Source organism: Eptesicus fuscus, chromosome 17 (genome assembly GCF_027574615.1).
Source record: "Eptesicus fuscus isolate TK198812 chromosome 17, DD_ASM_mEF_20220401, whole genome shotgun sequence".
Classification (NCBI taxonomy): Eukaryota; Metazoa; Chordata; class Mammalia; order Chiroptera; family Vespertilionidae; genus Eptesicus; species Eptesicus fuscus.
In genome coordinates, this window is record NC_072489.1 from 7389454 (window position 1) to 7404662 (window position 15209).

The 15209-nt window shown below is 48.7% G+C and overlaps 1 protein-coding gene across 1 annotated transcript; it reads right to left on the minus strand.

Moving 5' to 3' along the window:
- Positions 1 to 9072: 9072 nt before the first annotated feature.
- FXYD4 (FXYD domain containing ion transport regulator 4) lies at positions 9073 to 11518 on the minus strand. Its single transcript, XM_028156901.2, has 7 exons — positions 11479 to 11518; positions 10635 to 10667; positions 10507 to 10530; positions 9758 to 9832; positions 9619 to 9655; positions 9281 to 9318; positions 9073 to 9116 (listed from the first exon to the last, which is right to left on the minus strand). The coding sequence occupies exons 1-7, from the start codon at positions 11516 to 11518 to the stop codon at positions 9097 to 9099; spliced, it is 267 nt and encodes an 88-aa protein (XP_028012702.1). The 3' UTR covers positions 9073 to 9096.
- Between the last annotated feature and the right edge of the window lie 3691 nt (positions 11519 to 15209).

The following is a 15209-nucleotide window of genomic DNA, read 5'->3' on the forward strand; positions in this document are numbered from 1 at the left end:
TCCTTATCTTTTTACAAGGAAGCGGAGTTAAAAGTCATCTTTTAAAAGTATTATGTACAAATGGGTGGTAGAAATGGTGACACATCTCAGAAAGTAGGAAAATAGAAGCACACCTTCTGTGACTTTTGTGCTCTGTTCTTCAGCCCTGCTGGTCCCTCAACGTTATGTTGGAATTGCAACCATTTCTCATAGCTAGAAATCCATAGTTTTGAATGAAACGTCTTTTTTATACGTAATGGCTATTTCTATAGGGTACACTCCTGGGTTAGCAATAGATCTCCAGAATTGTTAGAAAATTGTCATCTACCTAGCAGAGTGAAGAGGCATCCAAATTCCAGGCAGCTCTACACATGTCATATTACCATCACACTTAACTTTGACATGCACTCAATAAAGCCAAGATTGTAAAATGTGAATGGAGTTTAATTTTTTTATTTTGTTTTTAGGAAGATAGACATTGATTTGTTCTATTCATTGGTTGAGTCATATATGCCCTGACAGTGATCAAACCTACCACCTCAGCATATCAGAATGACACCAACTGAGCTACCAGCCAAGGTGTATGGAGTTTATTTTTAAAGGAAACTACAAACTGCTTGATAGCTGTTATTGGTAATTTTCTTTGGTTTATTTTCTCATTTGTCTTGAATGACCATATAATATAGCCCACATGTCCCTAGTTTCACCATTTCTGCAGAGAATATTTACAGAGAGTGTTCTGTTATGCCCCACAGAGTTTATTAAAAGTAAGTCCATAGGTAGACTGTAGTGTCTCCAGTCTTTTGACTTAGTTGGGCGTCACAGGCCCATCTTACCTTCTATCCTCCCCACTAGTATTCAAGCACCCAGGAATACTGCAATTACCGCAACAGGCGGAACTAGGAAGCTCCAAAGAAGACTGGTAGCATGAGAATTGTAGGTAGCCACAGACCAGGCACCTTTTCTAGACCACGTTCACAGTTACCTGCACACTCCATGGGTCCACCATCCAAGTTTCAGGCAATATCCGCCATAGGGAAGGAAGCCCTGACAGCACCTGGAACCTTATGGAAGCTTGAATGACAGGTTACATGCAAAACTCTTTGGCTATGTTGGTTCAGATATGGGAAGTCTGGAGGGAATGTGCTAGATGACCCTAAATTCCAAGGTGATCAGCTCTGGGCCAGCAGTAATGGCCCTTCCTGCTTACCAGAAGGAACTACCCAGAGGCATCACCTGAAGTACGTGATTTATAAAGTCTGCTCCAAGCTTGTTTCCAGAGTAGGTTGCTGAATTATTCTGGTAAGTGCAATCAGGTTGCCACCTGTTTTTCTATGGTCCATGAGCTGAGTCAATTTGTTGGAAGAGAGCCCCAATTAAAAGTATAACATTCCCCCCCCCAAAAAAATATTATTTGATGTAGTACAAAATAATGTACTTGTTTTGTCAAAAAATGGAAAGTTTCAAGTTTGCCTCAACCTATGCAAAATCTGAAATAGTCTCCTAAGAGAAGAGTTTGCGGACTTAAGTTATAGAAAAATATGGACTGAGCATGGTACAGAAGGAAGACGCCACTATATCAGGAAGTAGATATTTTATCAAAAGCTGCTTGATATGTGTGGACTGGACCCATACCATACGAGGGATCTTGATGCTGGACACATGGTTAATATGGGGCATCTCTCGGAACTCAGGATCTAAATGGAGGATGGTCAGGGCCAGGGTGAGGATATGTTTTTTTATTTATTTCCGAGAGGGGGAGAGAAACATCAATGATGAGAATCTATCAGCTGCCTCCTGCACGCCCCCCACTGGGGATCGAGCCCGCAACCCGCGCATGTGCCCTTGACCGGAATCGAACCTAGAACCTTTGGGTTGCAGGCCTGCGCTCTATCCACTGACCCAAACGGGCTACGGTGAGGATATGTTTTTTTATTGATTTTTAGAGAGGGAGGAGAAGTAAGAAAAACCAATACACACACTTACTGGGGATTGAACTGGAAACCAGGTATGTGCCCTATGGGAATTGAACCCATACATAACCTTTTGGTTTATGGGATAAGGCTCCAACCAACTGACCCAGCCAGCCAGGGCTGGAGAAATCTTATTTTATACTTGAATATATTGCTCCTACACAATTAGGTGACCAGAGGCTGCAGGGGTTCCACAAGCTGCCCTGCCATCTGCTACAAAGGACAGAGCAAGCCCCATCCTGGAGGTATCTGTTCATAAATGGTTTTGTGTGGTGTCTCTGACAAATCTCAAGCAGCCAGCTCAGACCCTGCGTGTTAGCAATCGGCGCATGTGTCTAATGCAGCGGAGAGCTATTCACTGCTCACAAAGCAGCTCCTGGTGCTGCTGAGCCCACTCTGTACTAAGCCCCACTCATGCTCTGCGGGTGGGCAGGTGCATCAAGCTGTAAGGCTCTCATGGCATCTCTTTGGTTTCAGTTTTTACATAAAATTCATGCACATATTTAATCAGACATTTCTAAGTATTTTATTTTTTAAGGGTGTATTTTTTTTTTTAATATTATGGCCCTGCTAAATTCACTTATCTGTGCTTATTTAAATGTGGATTCTTTGGATTTTCTACATACAAAACTATGCCATTTTAAAAATTGTGACAGTTCTATTAATTTGTTTCTAATCCTTATGTACTTTGTTCTTGCCTTGTTGCCTGCTCTTAGATAAGTTTATTTTTTATCATTAGAAAAGATGATGCTGAAAGAAGAAAATGTGATGCTTAAGAAAGTTAGGGTCAGTGGGCATCTTACTCCCACTTTCAGAGAGAAAGCTTTCAGTCTTTCTCCATTAAAATGATTGATTCTTGGTTGCATACCCTTTATTACATTAGTTGAATTTCCATTTCTGGCTTAGTATAAGGTTTTTATTTTTTTTAAATATGTTTTTATTGATTTCAGAGAGAAAGGGAGAGGGAAAGAGAGAAACATCAATGATGAGAGAGAGTCATCGATCGGCCTCCTCCTGTACACCCCTCACTGGGGCTAGAGCCCACAATCCAGGCATGTGCCCTGACCAGGAATTAAACCATGACTTCCTGGTTCATAGACTGACCCCCAAACACTGAGCCACATCAGCCGGGCTAAGGTTTTTTCTTTCAATCATTAATAAATTTTGAATTTTATTTAATGCATTTTTTCTTATATCTTGATATTCCTTTTTTCTTTCTTTTTTTAATCCTCACATGAGGATATTTTTCCATTTATTTTTGGGGAGAGAAAGAGAGGGTAAGACAGAAACATGGATGTAGGAGAAACATTGATTGATTGCCTCCTGCATGAGCACCGACCAAGGCCCCTGCCAGGGAGGATCCTGCAACCGAGGTACGTGCCCTTGACCAAAATCAAACCCGGGACCCTTTGATCCACAGGTCAACACTCTATCCACTGAGCCAAACTGGCTAGGGCTTGATATTTCTTATCCATCTCCCAATTCACTCATTCTCTTCAGCTGAGTCTAATTTGTTGTTAAACATCAATTATGTTCTTAACTTCGGTTAAGAACGTTTAGTTCTTGAAAAATAAAAGAACTCTTAGTTCTAAAATTTTTATTTATTTTATTACTTAATATAAAAAAATTATTTTTCTCACAGGTCTGGTGGTGAGATATCAAAATTAAGGTGTTGGTAAGGCCAGTCTCCCTTGAACTCTCCAAGGAAGAACTCTTCCTTACCTATTTTTAACTTCGGTGGTTCCTGGCAATCTTGGTGTTGCATCACTTCCTTCTCTACCTCTGTGCAGATTTTCCTCTTCTTATAAGGCCAACACCAGTCATTGATTAGGGCCCACCCTAATCCAGTATCACCTCATCTAAAAATACTATATCTGCGAAGACCCTATTTCCAAATAAGGCCACAGTCTCAGGTACTGGGAGTTTAGGACACAATTTAACTCAGAACACACGGGTTCAATTTTTTTCTGAAAATCTCCAAACATTATCTCATTCCTTGAACATATCATTCACAGTTCAAATCTTGGCCTAATCTTTCCAATATCTGCATCTTCTTTGTGTTTGTCTGGTACTAGTTTGTCTTTTATGTCTGGAGATATATATATCTATATATATATATATATATATATATATATATATATATTTAAATATATTTTTATTGATTTCAGAGAGGGAGATAGAAACATCAACGAGAGAATTATTGATTGCCTCTTACTCCCCACTGGAGATCGAACTCGAAACCTTAACCAGAATCAAACCCCAGACTCATCAATACCCAGTGAGCCAAGCCAGCTAGGGCTGTGCCTGGATATATTTTTTACAATATATTTTATTGATTTTTCACAGAGAGGAAGAGAGAGGGATAGAAAGTTAGAAACATCGATGATAGAGAAACATCGATCAGCTGCCTCTTGCACAACCCCTACTGGGGATGTGCCCACAACCAAGGTACATGCCCTTGACCGAAATCGAACCTGGGACCTTTCAGTCCGCAGGCTGACGCTCTATCCACTGAGCCAAACCGGTTTCGGCAATGTGCCTGGATATTTTTGATAGAGTACCAGGTATTGTGAATATAGAGTCTAGATACAGAATGAACTATAAGATCCATGAGCTATTAACATCTTTCAGATTGGTGGAAATACTACAATCAGATTTTTTTTTATCCCCTGAGATCATGAGAAGCTCAAAATGGCCAATATGTATTCAGTGGAAATCATAAAACTGGCAATCAGAATAACCAAGCCCAGGAAATTCTGCAGGTGCCAATTTGAATTACATTGGAGAACATTAAATGAATCAGTGAAACATAAATATTACATGAATTAAGGCAATATACAAAGAGTAGAAGCAGGAAATAGATGAGAAGGACGAATGTTGGTGGTGCAGTTGTAGAGTGGCCCTGGAGGCCTCTGAAAGGTCCTACAGGAAGGGAATTGGGGGTGCAGAGATGCTGGGGAATAGGGACAAGGCCCAGCAGAGGTAGGGGAGTGCAGTGCCCTAGGCTAAGGCTGCAGCCTGTGGTGTGTCTAGGAGGCAGGCTGAGTGTGGGAGAGCACAGGTGATGTTGGAGGACTGATGGTCAGACATGGGACTGGGATCAGACTCAAGGGTCAATAGGCCATGTTAAAGGGATTTTTCTGAAAGGTAAGTAGGGGATTTTTGGTGCATTTTGAACAGAGTTGATCTGACCTTGCTTTAAGAATATTCCTCTGATGGCGGGGTTAAGACTTGAGGAATAAATCCCTCTCCAGAGTCAGGCATAGGACCTACCCAGTAATCAACCCAGATGGATCCGGTCACACGCTCCTGTGTTAGCTGTGCTCTCTTACTTCTTACCCTGGGTTTTATAGTATTTGACACAAAAATTTAGGGTAAGCTGGTACTTTCTAGGAAACAAATATTACAGTGTTTTCAAGTCATTAGTCTTAGAATAAACCTTATAACTTAAGTCAGTGGTCGGCAAACTCATTAGTCAACAGAACCAAATATCAACAGTACAACAATTGAAATTTCTTTTGAGAGCCGAAAACCAACTTCTGCGCATGGGCCATGAAGTTTCAATTGCACTGTACGTGGGCGCCCACACGTGGTATTTTGTGGAAGAGCCACACTCAAGGGGCCAAAGAGCCGCATGTGGCTCACAAGCCGCAGTTTGCCGACTACTGGCTTAATAGGCCCTCATTTTAAAAGCACTCTTTCAGACTACTACTCAGCAATACAAAGTAATGAACTACTGATTACTATAAGAACCTGGCAGGATCTCCAGAATTATAGAAATATATAACAGAATTCTAGAATATTATATCAAGCTTTTAACCTTGCTTTATTTTGGGGTGCTGGGTTAGAAATTGGTTTATCTTCTAAGTGAGATACCTCTGTCATGTTCAAGTTTCCTCTAATAGGCATGGGAAATGTTTGCAATGAGAAAAAATAAGATTGCTTACAGGGGAGGAGGGATACAGAGTCCCCAAACAGGCACAGTCACAGGGCTCTCTTTCGGATAACGATAAATATCAGAAAGGCAGTGGGGCCTAGTCCTTCAGAAACGGCTCAAAAGCAAGAAAGCCCGAGTCTCCTCGTCTGCACATGTGATATCTCCATGTGTCCAGCACATACTAAGGATTCAATAGGTGAAAATCACCCTTTGCTTTCTCTGGTCCTTTCCTGGGCTGGACCCCATCTGGGAGAGAATGACAAGAGGAGGGAATTTCGACTAAGGTACCCACTCCCCTAGGAGAGCAAGGCCCTCTGGAGCACACAGGAAGCCGGGACAGAGACTCCCACATCCTATGGCACCCTTTCCCACGCCCTCCTCCAGAGCGGGGAGGGAATCGGCAGCCCACCTGCAGGGCTCCAGGGGCAGCCTGGCGGTAACACCAACCCGTCCTGCATCGCCCTCCCTCCGCCAACAGTCCTGACTCCTCCCGCCCAGGATTAGCCCGAGGCTCCCAGACAGCCTCCATGAGCCCTCGTCCACCTGGACAGGTAGAATCGGCCTAAAAGACCCGCCAGGCGCTGCCTGTTACTGGACAAGGCTCACGGACGCTGAGCACCCAGCCTCTCCCACACTCTGGGGGTGGAGGTCGCGGGGCCCTCACCCAAAATGGGTGCTTATAGGACTTGAAGGGTCTGTGGGCAAAACTTAAATGAAGCCGTGCTTGGCTGCAAGCAGAGCAGACCCGTGTGTGTGTGTGTGTGTGTGTGTGTGTGTGTGTGTGTGTGTCCACTGGACCAACACGGGAAGAGGAATATGGAATGCTCTTCCCTGCGCGCTCTGCATCATGAGTCAAAATGACTTCGGTCCCCAGGATACGATGGGGTTTCCTTGTTGCTAAAGGACTTCAAACAGCAGAGTCTGTCACAGCGTGAGACGTGGGGACCCAACTTCCTCCAGAAGCAGCAGTTGTCAGGCACTCAGAGGGGCGCCTGCTGAGATCGTTTCCAGGCTGCGGCCCCACAAAGGGCCACAGACTGCGTTCTTAGGCAGAGCCCGTGTTCACTTTCTCACACGCAACCCACTCACACCAGCATCCTCCGTGTCCCAGCAGGGAAGGGACAGGCACCCACTCCGTGGGGAAGGCTGGTGGCTCGCCCGCCTGCGCCCTCCTCTGGAGGTCGCGCTTCCGCGCTGCGCTCCTCCTGCACCGAGTTCCCTCCCCTGCTCCCTGCTCCCTCCGGAGTCCCAGCTCAGCAGGGGGCAGTGGCACTCCTTGCAGCGGCCACATTGCTTCCTCCTTTGCCTGCCTTTGAGTCACACTGACTTTCCTCTAGCCCTGAAAAGGCATGAAGGCCAGTGTCCCGCAGGTCTCTCACAGACACTGTGCCCTCTACTAGGAAAGATGTTTGCGTGGCTGGCTCTTCCGTTCACAGTTGAGTCACCTCAGATGTCACTCTGGCTTGATCACATCACCCACTGATGCTCATGCACTGCCCCCGCCCCCCGCCGCCCCACTCCTCTTATCTTCCGGGTGTGCCTCCCATGGCGCTCAGAGAGCCGGGGCTTGCAGAACCCGCCCACTCCGGTGCTCCCGCTCACACCGCACCGCTCAGCTTGGACAGTGGCTGCACTTAGCCAGGCGTCCCGAGTCCCATTCAGGGTCTCGGAGCTCCTGCTGCAGCTCTGGACTAACCTTAGAAACCTCCCCTTACACGTTCTGCTTGAAGGGCTCTAAGCAGGTCTAAGAACCCCATTTTCAGACCTCAGGGCCTGGGAATGTGAGTTGGAGGCAGGGTCCCTGCCCACTGACCTCCTGACCCCAGCCCACAAGACAGGGACCCAAAGTCTAGGCCACATCGTTCTTTCCAGATCTGGCACCACAGAGAAATGGGGGGTTTGGAGCCGGACACCGTCAGAGAGCTGGCTTGAAACAACATTGAAAGGGGCTGCCCCATCAAGCCAGACCTAGAGAGTGAGCCACTGCCAGGCAGGGCCAGGGCACACCCCCACTGCCCCAGGGTGTCCGCTGGGGGCTGGGGATGGGCTGAACGCACCTTACACCCTTGGCTGTGGAGGTTGGCAAGAGCAGTGAGGCTGCAGCTGCTGAGGTGGCAGAGGTACCCTTCTCCAGCCCCAGTCCCTGCAAGCAGGGACCTTTCAAGTGACGGGTTCCAGGGGTGGGCTTGTGAATACTGTTAGGACAAGGTTCTAAAGGTCTGTGGCTTCTTACTAAACTCTATTCTTGCTAAATGCTAAATACTTTGCAGAAGTGGCTGTAAACAGGAAGCAATTGACAGGAACTCCACTGGTTAAGTGTAGCCAACTGCAAAGAAATCAACATGTAATTGATCCAAAAGTGTATATAAGCCTCCCTTCCTAGACAGAGTTTTGTATGTGAATCCGTGGTGTCCTTTACTTGCTGTGAGTAACTAAAACTACCTAAGGGCAGCCACATTCATTCTCGAGTAGAGCACCCAAGTACTGAGTCCTCCTTGTGTTTGGTAACAGTAAGGGAGCTAGATTTCTGCGGATGGTTTTTGGTCCTGAGTGCCCTATGTGGCTTCTTGGGGTGCAGCATATAGTGGGGTCTTGGGATATTACCTAAGTGAGGGGAAGGGTCCAGGGGTTGGTGTGAACATTACATAGGGTTTTATTAGAATGGGGCAAGGAAGGAACTGCTGCCTTTCCTGGGTTCTGTGAGCTACAGAGAGCATTCCCTGAATGAGGTGGGGTTTTCGTGGAGGGAGAGCCACGGGATCATTCTAGGTTACAGGATGTCGTGGGTACCTGGCTCATTGGGACTTCTAGGGTCTCTAGGCAAGGTGTGGAAATTGTAAGGCCCTTTGGTAGAATATTGAGGTGTCTCAAATGGGGCATGGATGAGGCAAGGGGGCAGGAAATCAAGTATCAGGTGGTTCTCAAAGTGGGAGACATGTTGGGAGTAGGCCTGAGGCCAGATATGTGGTCCCAGGAAGCATGAGCAACCATCCTGCGGAGGGCCCGGGTTTTCCTGGGCAAGATGTCAGAGCTCCTGCCGGGCTTGCCCAGCCCCGCAGAAGGTCACGAGGCCAGGGGAGGAGTGAGACCAGTTTAATTTAGGAAGAAGCTTTGAGCAGCCTCTGATCAGAAGGAGCCTAAGGCCCCCAAGTGGGGAGGGAGCCGCATGGAGCTGGCCCTGGCGGTGCCACGAAGCTGGTCCTGCGCTCAGCAGGTACTGTCAGAGCCTGTGGAGAGAATGGGAGTCAGGTCCTCACACATGGTCACTACACAGACGCCCCCCTCAGCCCTGGACAGTCCCGCCCGACACATAGCACATCATTTTTTAACTCTCAAATGCTATGGCCCCCCTGGCTGATGCCCGGAAGCCCCTCGGAGAAGCCCGCCTCACCTGAAGTGATGAGTGGAACAGCTTTCTCAGCTAAGGGGCTAAGGAAGGAACATCAGATTAGCATCCTTGGACCTTCTGTCCTCCACCAAGACTCCTGGTACCCCCTCCCGAGAGGGTCCCCAACTGCCCCCTCGCTATTCTTCCGCGGTCATTTTAAACAATAGCAGAGCTCAGAGCTTTCTCTGATGTGGGGCCCCATCGGGGTGGCTTATCTGTGAATAATCCCCTGCAAGCCCAGGGAGCAGCCAAGAAGCTGTCCTCTTTCTCCAAGCTACAGGACTTCCCCCCACAACAGTCTGCTCAGCTTGAGGTGCACACAATAGGGGCCTTATGCTCACCTGTGCTTGCGATTGTGCTTGCATTTGCACTTGCCACCTGTGAGAGGAAGGGACATCAATGCAAAGGGCATGGGGACCCTGGGCCCCCCTCTTCTCACTTGCCCTCCCTCAGCCCCATCGCGCCAGCCCCACGGCTCACTCAGGGCGAACAAGATTCCCGCGATGCACAGGAGCGCGGCGCAGATCATCCCGCCCAGCTGCAGGGCCTTCCAGTCTAGGAGAGGAGAGGGAGCTGGGGCCGGCTGCTCCACTTGTGAGAACCTGCCTGGGCAGTTGCACTCACATTCCAGGCAGAGAACCCCGCCAGTGAAGAGATACACAGCACGAGTCCACCATCTGGTGGGAGCAAGGACTAGGAGGAAAAAATTAAGCAGAAGAGCACAGAATAAAAGGGGGGGGGGGGCGTTTAAGGGATGATCAAGGAAGGCTTTTCTGAATGGTGGCATGTGATCTGAGTGAGGGGGGGCGCTCAAAGGCATTTGGGGGCATTGGAGGACAGTGCAAACCCACTGGGGGGCTGGAGGGCAGCAGAGACCTGGGTGCTGAGAAAGGCAAGTGAGAGTGAGGGGAAGGAAGAAGATTGGTGTGAGATACCTGGCCACCCAGCAGCCCATGGCCTGCAGCTACTTCCCCAGAATCTTCTTCCTAAACATGGTGGGTGCCTTCCTTCCTTCTTTCAAAGACCAGGCTGCCTGTTGGCCTTTGTTCTTTCAGTTGACCACACTGGCGCTTTCCTCTCCAGCCCCGCCCCGTGCTGCCCCTCCTTCCTCACCCCCCGCCCCAAGTCCCCCTATGTCTGCACTGGGCTCCACGTCACCCCTCACCAACCTCTAGCAGAGGTCCAGGATGGGCAAGGGAAGGCGTGGCGTGAGGGATGTCAGCTCTTACCGTAAGAGAAGGAACTGTCTTTATCTGCAGGAAAGAAAAAAATAAGTAAGGGCCAAGAGTTGGAGGCAGGATGTGGGGTCTTAGAGGGAAAATGGGGGGCAGCAAGAGCAGTTTGGGGCCTCACTCACCCATCAGGTCGTTGGCTTCCAAGGCAGGCAGGCCTGGGTGGGAGAAGCAGAGGATGTGGGTGATCGTTCACGACACTGGTCTCAACATGAATCGCAGGCCAACCTCAGCCCAAAGGGCAAGGACAACCAGCTCATTGGGAGGCCCTGGGGCCGGTTCCCTCCCTCACACCTTCAGCCCCAGACAGTGCTGCTGAGGTTTGTCCCAGCCCTCCGCCTTCGGCCCCTCACTCCACCCTTGCTGCTATTGCTCAGGCTCCCTGCTATTCTTTCTTGCACTCAAAATGGGACGCCATGTCTGTATCTCTACCCTCTCCGGAGAAGCTTCCAACACAGACCCTCGCTGACCCTCTTGTTCCTAACGAAATGGGGACACTATTCTCTTCATGCCAACAGATGGTTACTGCCTTCCCCGAGGTCAATAGCCCAGAATAAATTGTGCAATTTCCACTTCTTCCCTGAACTGTTATTTCCTGTACTATCTTTTCCCTTTAAATCGACAGTGGAAACAAAAACACATTTATTCGAGCCCTAGCTGATTTGGCTCAATGGATAGAGCATTGGCCTGCGGACTGAAGGGTCCCGGGTTCAATTCCGGTCAAGCCTGGGTTGTGGGCTCGATCCCCAGTGTGGGGCGTGCAGGAGGCAGCCCATCAATGATTCTCTCTCATCACTGATGTTTCTATCTCTTTCTCCTTCTCTCTTCCTCTCTGAAATCCACAAAAATATATTAACAACAACAACACATTTCTTTGACACCAGGCCCCCTAGAGAGCTGCTGCTGTGTCTTCACTGCCTTCGTGGGTATGTGGAGTATGTGGGGGGTGGTCAGCTCTTGAGGACTCACCTGCCAGCACAAGGAGAAGGCCCCAGGTCACTCCCTCCATGTCACAGCTGCTGGGCAGGGCTGTAGGGGGAGGGTCAGGCTGGAGTCAGGTGGGAAAGCAAGGGCCCCCACCCCAAAGGTGCATTTGCTTATTGGGTAAGTGCTTAGAGCAGTGCCTTTGCAGAGTGAGTGCCTATAAGGCTTTGTTAAAATCTATCTCAGGCCCTAGCCCGTTTGGCTCAATGGATAGAGCCTCAGCCTGCAGACCGAAGGGTCCCGGGTTCGATCCCAGTCAAGGGCACATACCTTGGTTGCAGGCTCCTCTCCAGCTTGGATCCTGGTCAGGGCGTGTGGAAGAGGCAACCAATCGATGTGTTTCTCTCACATCGATATTTCTCTATGTCTTTCCCTCTCTCTTCCACTCTCTCTCTAAAAATCAAAGGAGCCCTAGCTGGTTTGGCTCAGTGGATAGAGCGTCAACCTGCGGACTGACTGGTCCCAGGGTCGATTCCGGTCAAGGGCACATGCCCAGGTTGTGGGCTTGATCTCCAGTGTGGGGCGTGCAGGAGGCAGCCGATCAATGATTCTCTCATCATTGACGTTTCTATCTTTCTCTCCCTTTCCCTTCCTCTCTGAAATCAATAAAAATATATTTAAAAAAAAATCAATGGAAAAATATCATCGGGTGGCCGAAACCGGTTTGGCTCAGTGGATAGAGCGTCGCCTGCGGACTGAAAGGTTCCAGGTTCGATTGTGGTCAAGGGCATGTACCTTGGTTGCAGGCACATCCCCAGTGAGGGGTGTGCAGGAGGCAGCTGATCGATGTTTCTCTCTCATCGATGTTTCTAACTCTCTATCCCTCTCTCTTCCTCTGTAAAAAATCAATAAAATATATTTTTTAAAAAAAGAAAAGAAAAATATCATCGGTTGAGGATAAAAAAAAATCTATGTCAGATGCCTGACCCAAGGTCAGGTGAACAGAGCTGCTGTTCTAACTTAGGTCCCCCCCCCCTTCGCTCCCCCCTTTTTTAAAAAATATATTTTATTCATTTTTTACAGGGAGGAAGGGAGAGGGACAGAGAGCTAGAAACATCAATGAGAGAGAAACATCGATCAGCTGCCTCCTGCACACCCCCCACTGGGGATGTGCCCACAACCAAGGTACATGCCCTTGACCGGAATTGAACGTGGGACCTTTCAGTCCGCAGTCCGACGCTCTATCCACTGAGCCAAACCGGTTTCGGCCCCCTTTTTTTAATTAAAAAAATTTAAATTGCAGTTTACATTCAATATTATTTTGTATTAGTTTCAGGTGTACTTACGAATGCAGGCTTTGATGCCAGCTGCTAACCACACACAAAGGGCAAGGTTGTCAGGTCCTGGGCTATTGTTCCACAAAGGGCGCACCCAGGTCTGAGCTGGGCAGAGGAGCCAGCGTCTTACCAGTGAAGTGGGAGGACTGCTAGGGGCAGACAGAGCCGCCCATCCCAACCCCACCCCAGCCGGGCAGGAACCCTGCTCCAGGCCGCCCCAAATTCCACTCAGAGTGCAAGCACTGCTTGGTGGGTGGGACATCCACCTTTCGCCTTAGGGTGCCAAAACTAGTCCCTGGGGTGGCCCTACCCTGGAGATAAGGCCCTTCCCAACGCTTTGCATATTGTTCGCTGCGGGGAGGGATAGGGCTGGCGGGAAGTCTAAGCCACTTAACAGCCCGCGTAACTCAGGGAGTTACTTAATTTCTCTGTGCTTCTTTGTCCTGTAAAATGAGGATAACTAGAATAGCAGCCCCATGAGGTTATGACTGAATTAAGTAAGTTAATTTGTCAAGTCTAAGAACAGTAAAACGTGTTACAAGAATAAATACATTAATACCCCGGTCCTACTGCCTTGCAGGGAGGGCCTTTAACGTGCTGCCGCTGAAGGCAGGGGTGTGTGCTCGCAGCAGTCTCTGAAGCCGGCCCTCCTTTAGACTAACTAGTCTGCCTCTCTCCTCCTCTCACGCCCTGGAATTCCTGGATCATCTCACGCCCTGGAATTCCTGGATCCTGAGGGTTGCAACTCCATTTTACATCATCTTTAGACAAAGGCTGGCTCCTGCTTCCTCCATCCATCTGACAGTGGTCACAGAGCCGACACCTCCAATTCTCAAACCCCGAACCCGACCGCTGTTACCGAGAGCACCCAGGCACCAGCCCCCCTTCCTCAGGCTGGTAGCCTGGGTCATCCCTCTGCCCCCACCCCTCCACCTAGCCGCCTGAAGTCCTAGCAGTCGCCTGCTCACCCGAGAGCCAGTTCTCCTGAGCTCACCTGAGGGCAGGTACGCAGAGCAGGTCTGAGGAGGCCGCTGGGGCTGTGTTCAGCTTGGTGGGTTCCAGCTCTTTAAATCCAGCAGCCTCGCCCAGGGCAACAATACCTCCGACAGGAGGGAACTGGTCAGACTCTGTAAGATTCCTGCAGCTCGCTCTCCCCCGGTTGGCTTTTAAGGAGATGGCTAGACCTGCCACACCCAGTGCCGAGCAGAGCTCCTGGGTGCTCCAAGGCAGCTCAGACACTGAGGTGGTGGTCGGGGAGAGGGATGAGCAGAACCTCTGACCCTTCCCTTGAGGAGAAGGGGACTTTAAAAAAAAAAATAAATTATATATTTGATCTAAAATGCCAGCTATTAGACAATCCAGATAAAGTATGGTTTGCTAATGACAATAATTTTAGAAGGAAAGACATTAAGAAAATATATTTGTTTATATTTTTATTAATTTCAGAGAAGGGAGAGAGAGATAGAAACAATGATAAGAGAGAATCATAGATTGGCTGCCTCCTGCATGCTCCACACTGAGGATCGAGCCCACAATCTGGGTCTGTGCCCCAACTGGGAGTCAACTGTGGCCTCCTGGTTCATAGGTCAATGCGCAACCACCAAGCCATGCCGACTGGGCATGGCTAGCATTTTTAAGCGCTGTTGCAACCACAGTGCTCCTGGTCAAATAGGCCACCATGTTAGCATTGGGACCGCCACTAGAGATCCTGACCCCACACTAGATTCAAAGGGTCTTAGAAACTAAAGGCCATATGACTTACAGGGGGACACCTCACTAGATACCAGGCCTTACTCCTAGACTCCCCTGGGGTGACTCTCAAAGTATGTCAAACTCATTCCAGCCACTCTCCTGCCTGTGGAGGAAAAGGAGAAAACTTGGCACTCCTGCGTAAGAACAGTAGAACAAGTTCATTCAGACAGGCCTGATCTAAAATGCCAGCTATTAGACAATCCAGATAAAGTATGGTTTGCTAATGACAATAATTTTAGAAGGAAAGACATTAAGAAAACTGGATATACACTAATAGACCATAATCAGGTCACTGAAGCCCGGGCATTGCCTCCTAACGCCTTTGAGCGCAGGCTGAGCTCATTGCCTTGACCAGAGTCCTACAGCTGAGGAAGGGACAAAAGTCCATATTTACGACTCCAGGTATGCCTTCCTCCCCCATACAGCAACATAAAAAGGACGGGGACTCTTAACAGCAAAGAACTCTCCTATTCAGCATCTCCAGGAAATACTGACTCTCCTACAAACGAGAGTAAAACCTGCAGAGGTAGCTGTAGTTCCCTATGAAGGACATCAAAGGGAAAACACAAACTATTACAGAAAACAACCCAGTTGGTACCACAGCAAAAAGGGCTCTTTACAACCAGCCCCACTTCAGGCTGGACTATTCCCACAGAATTCTGTCTCTCGACAGAGGCCACAATACAC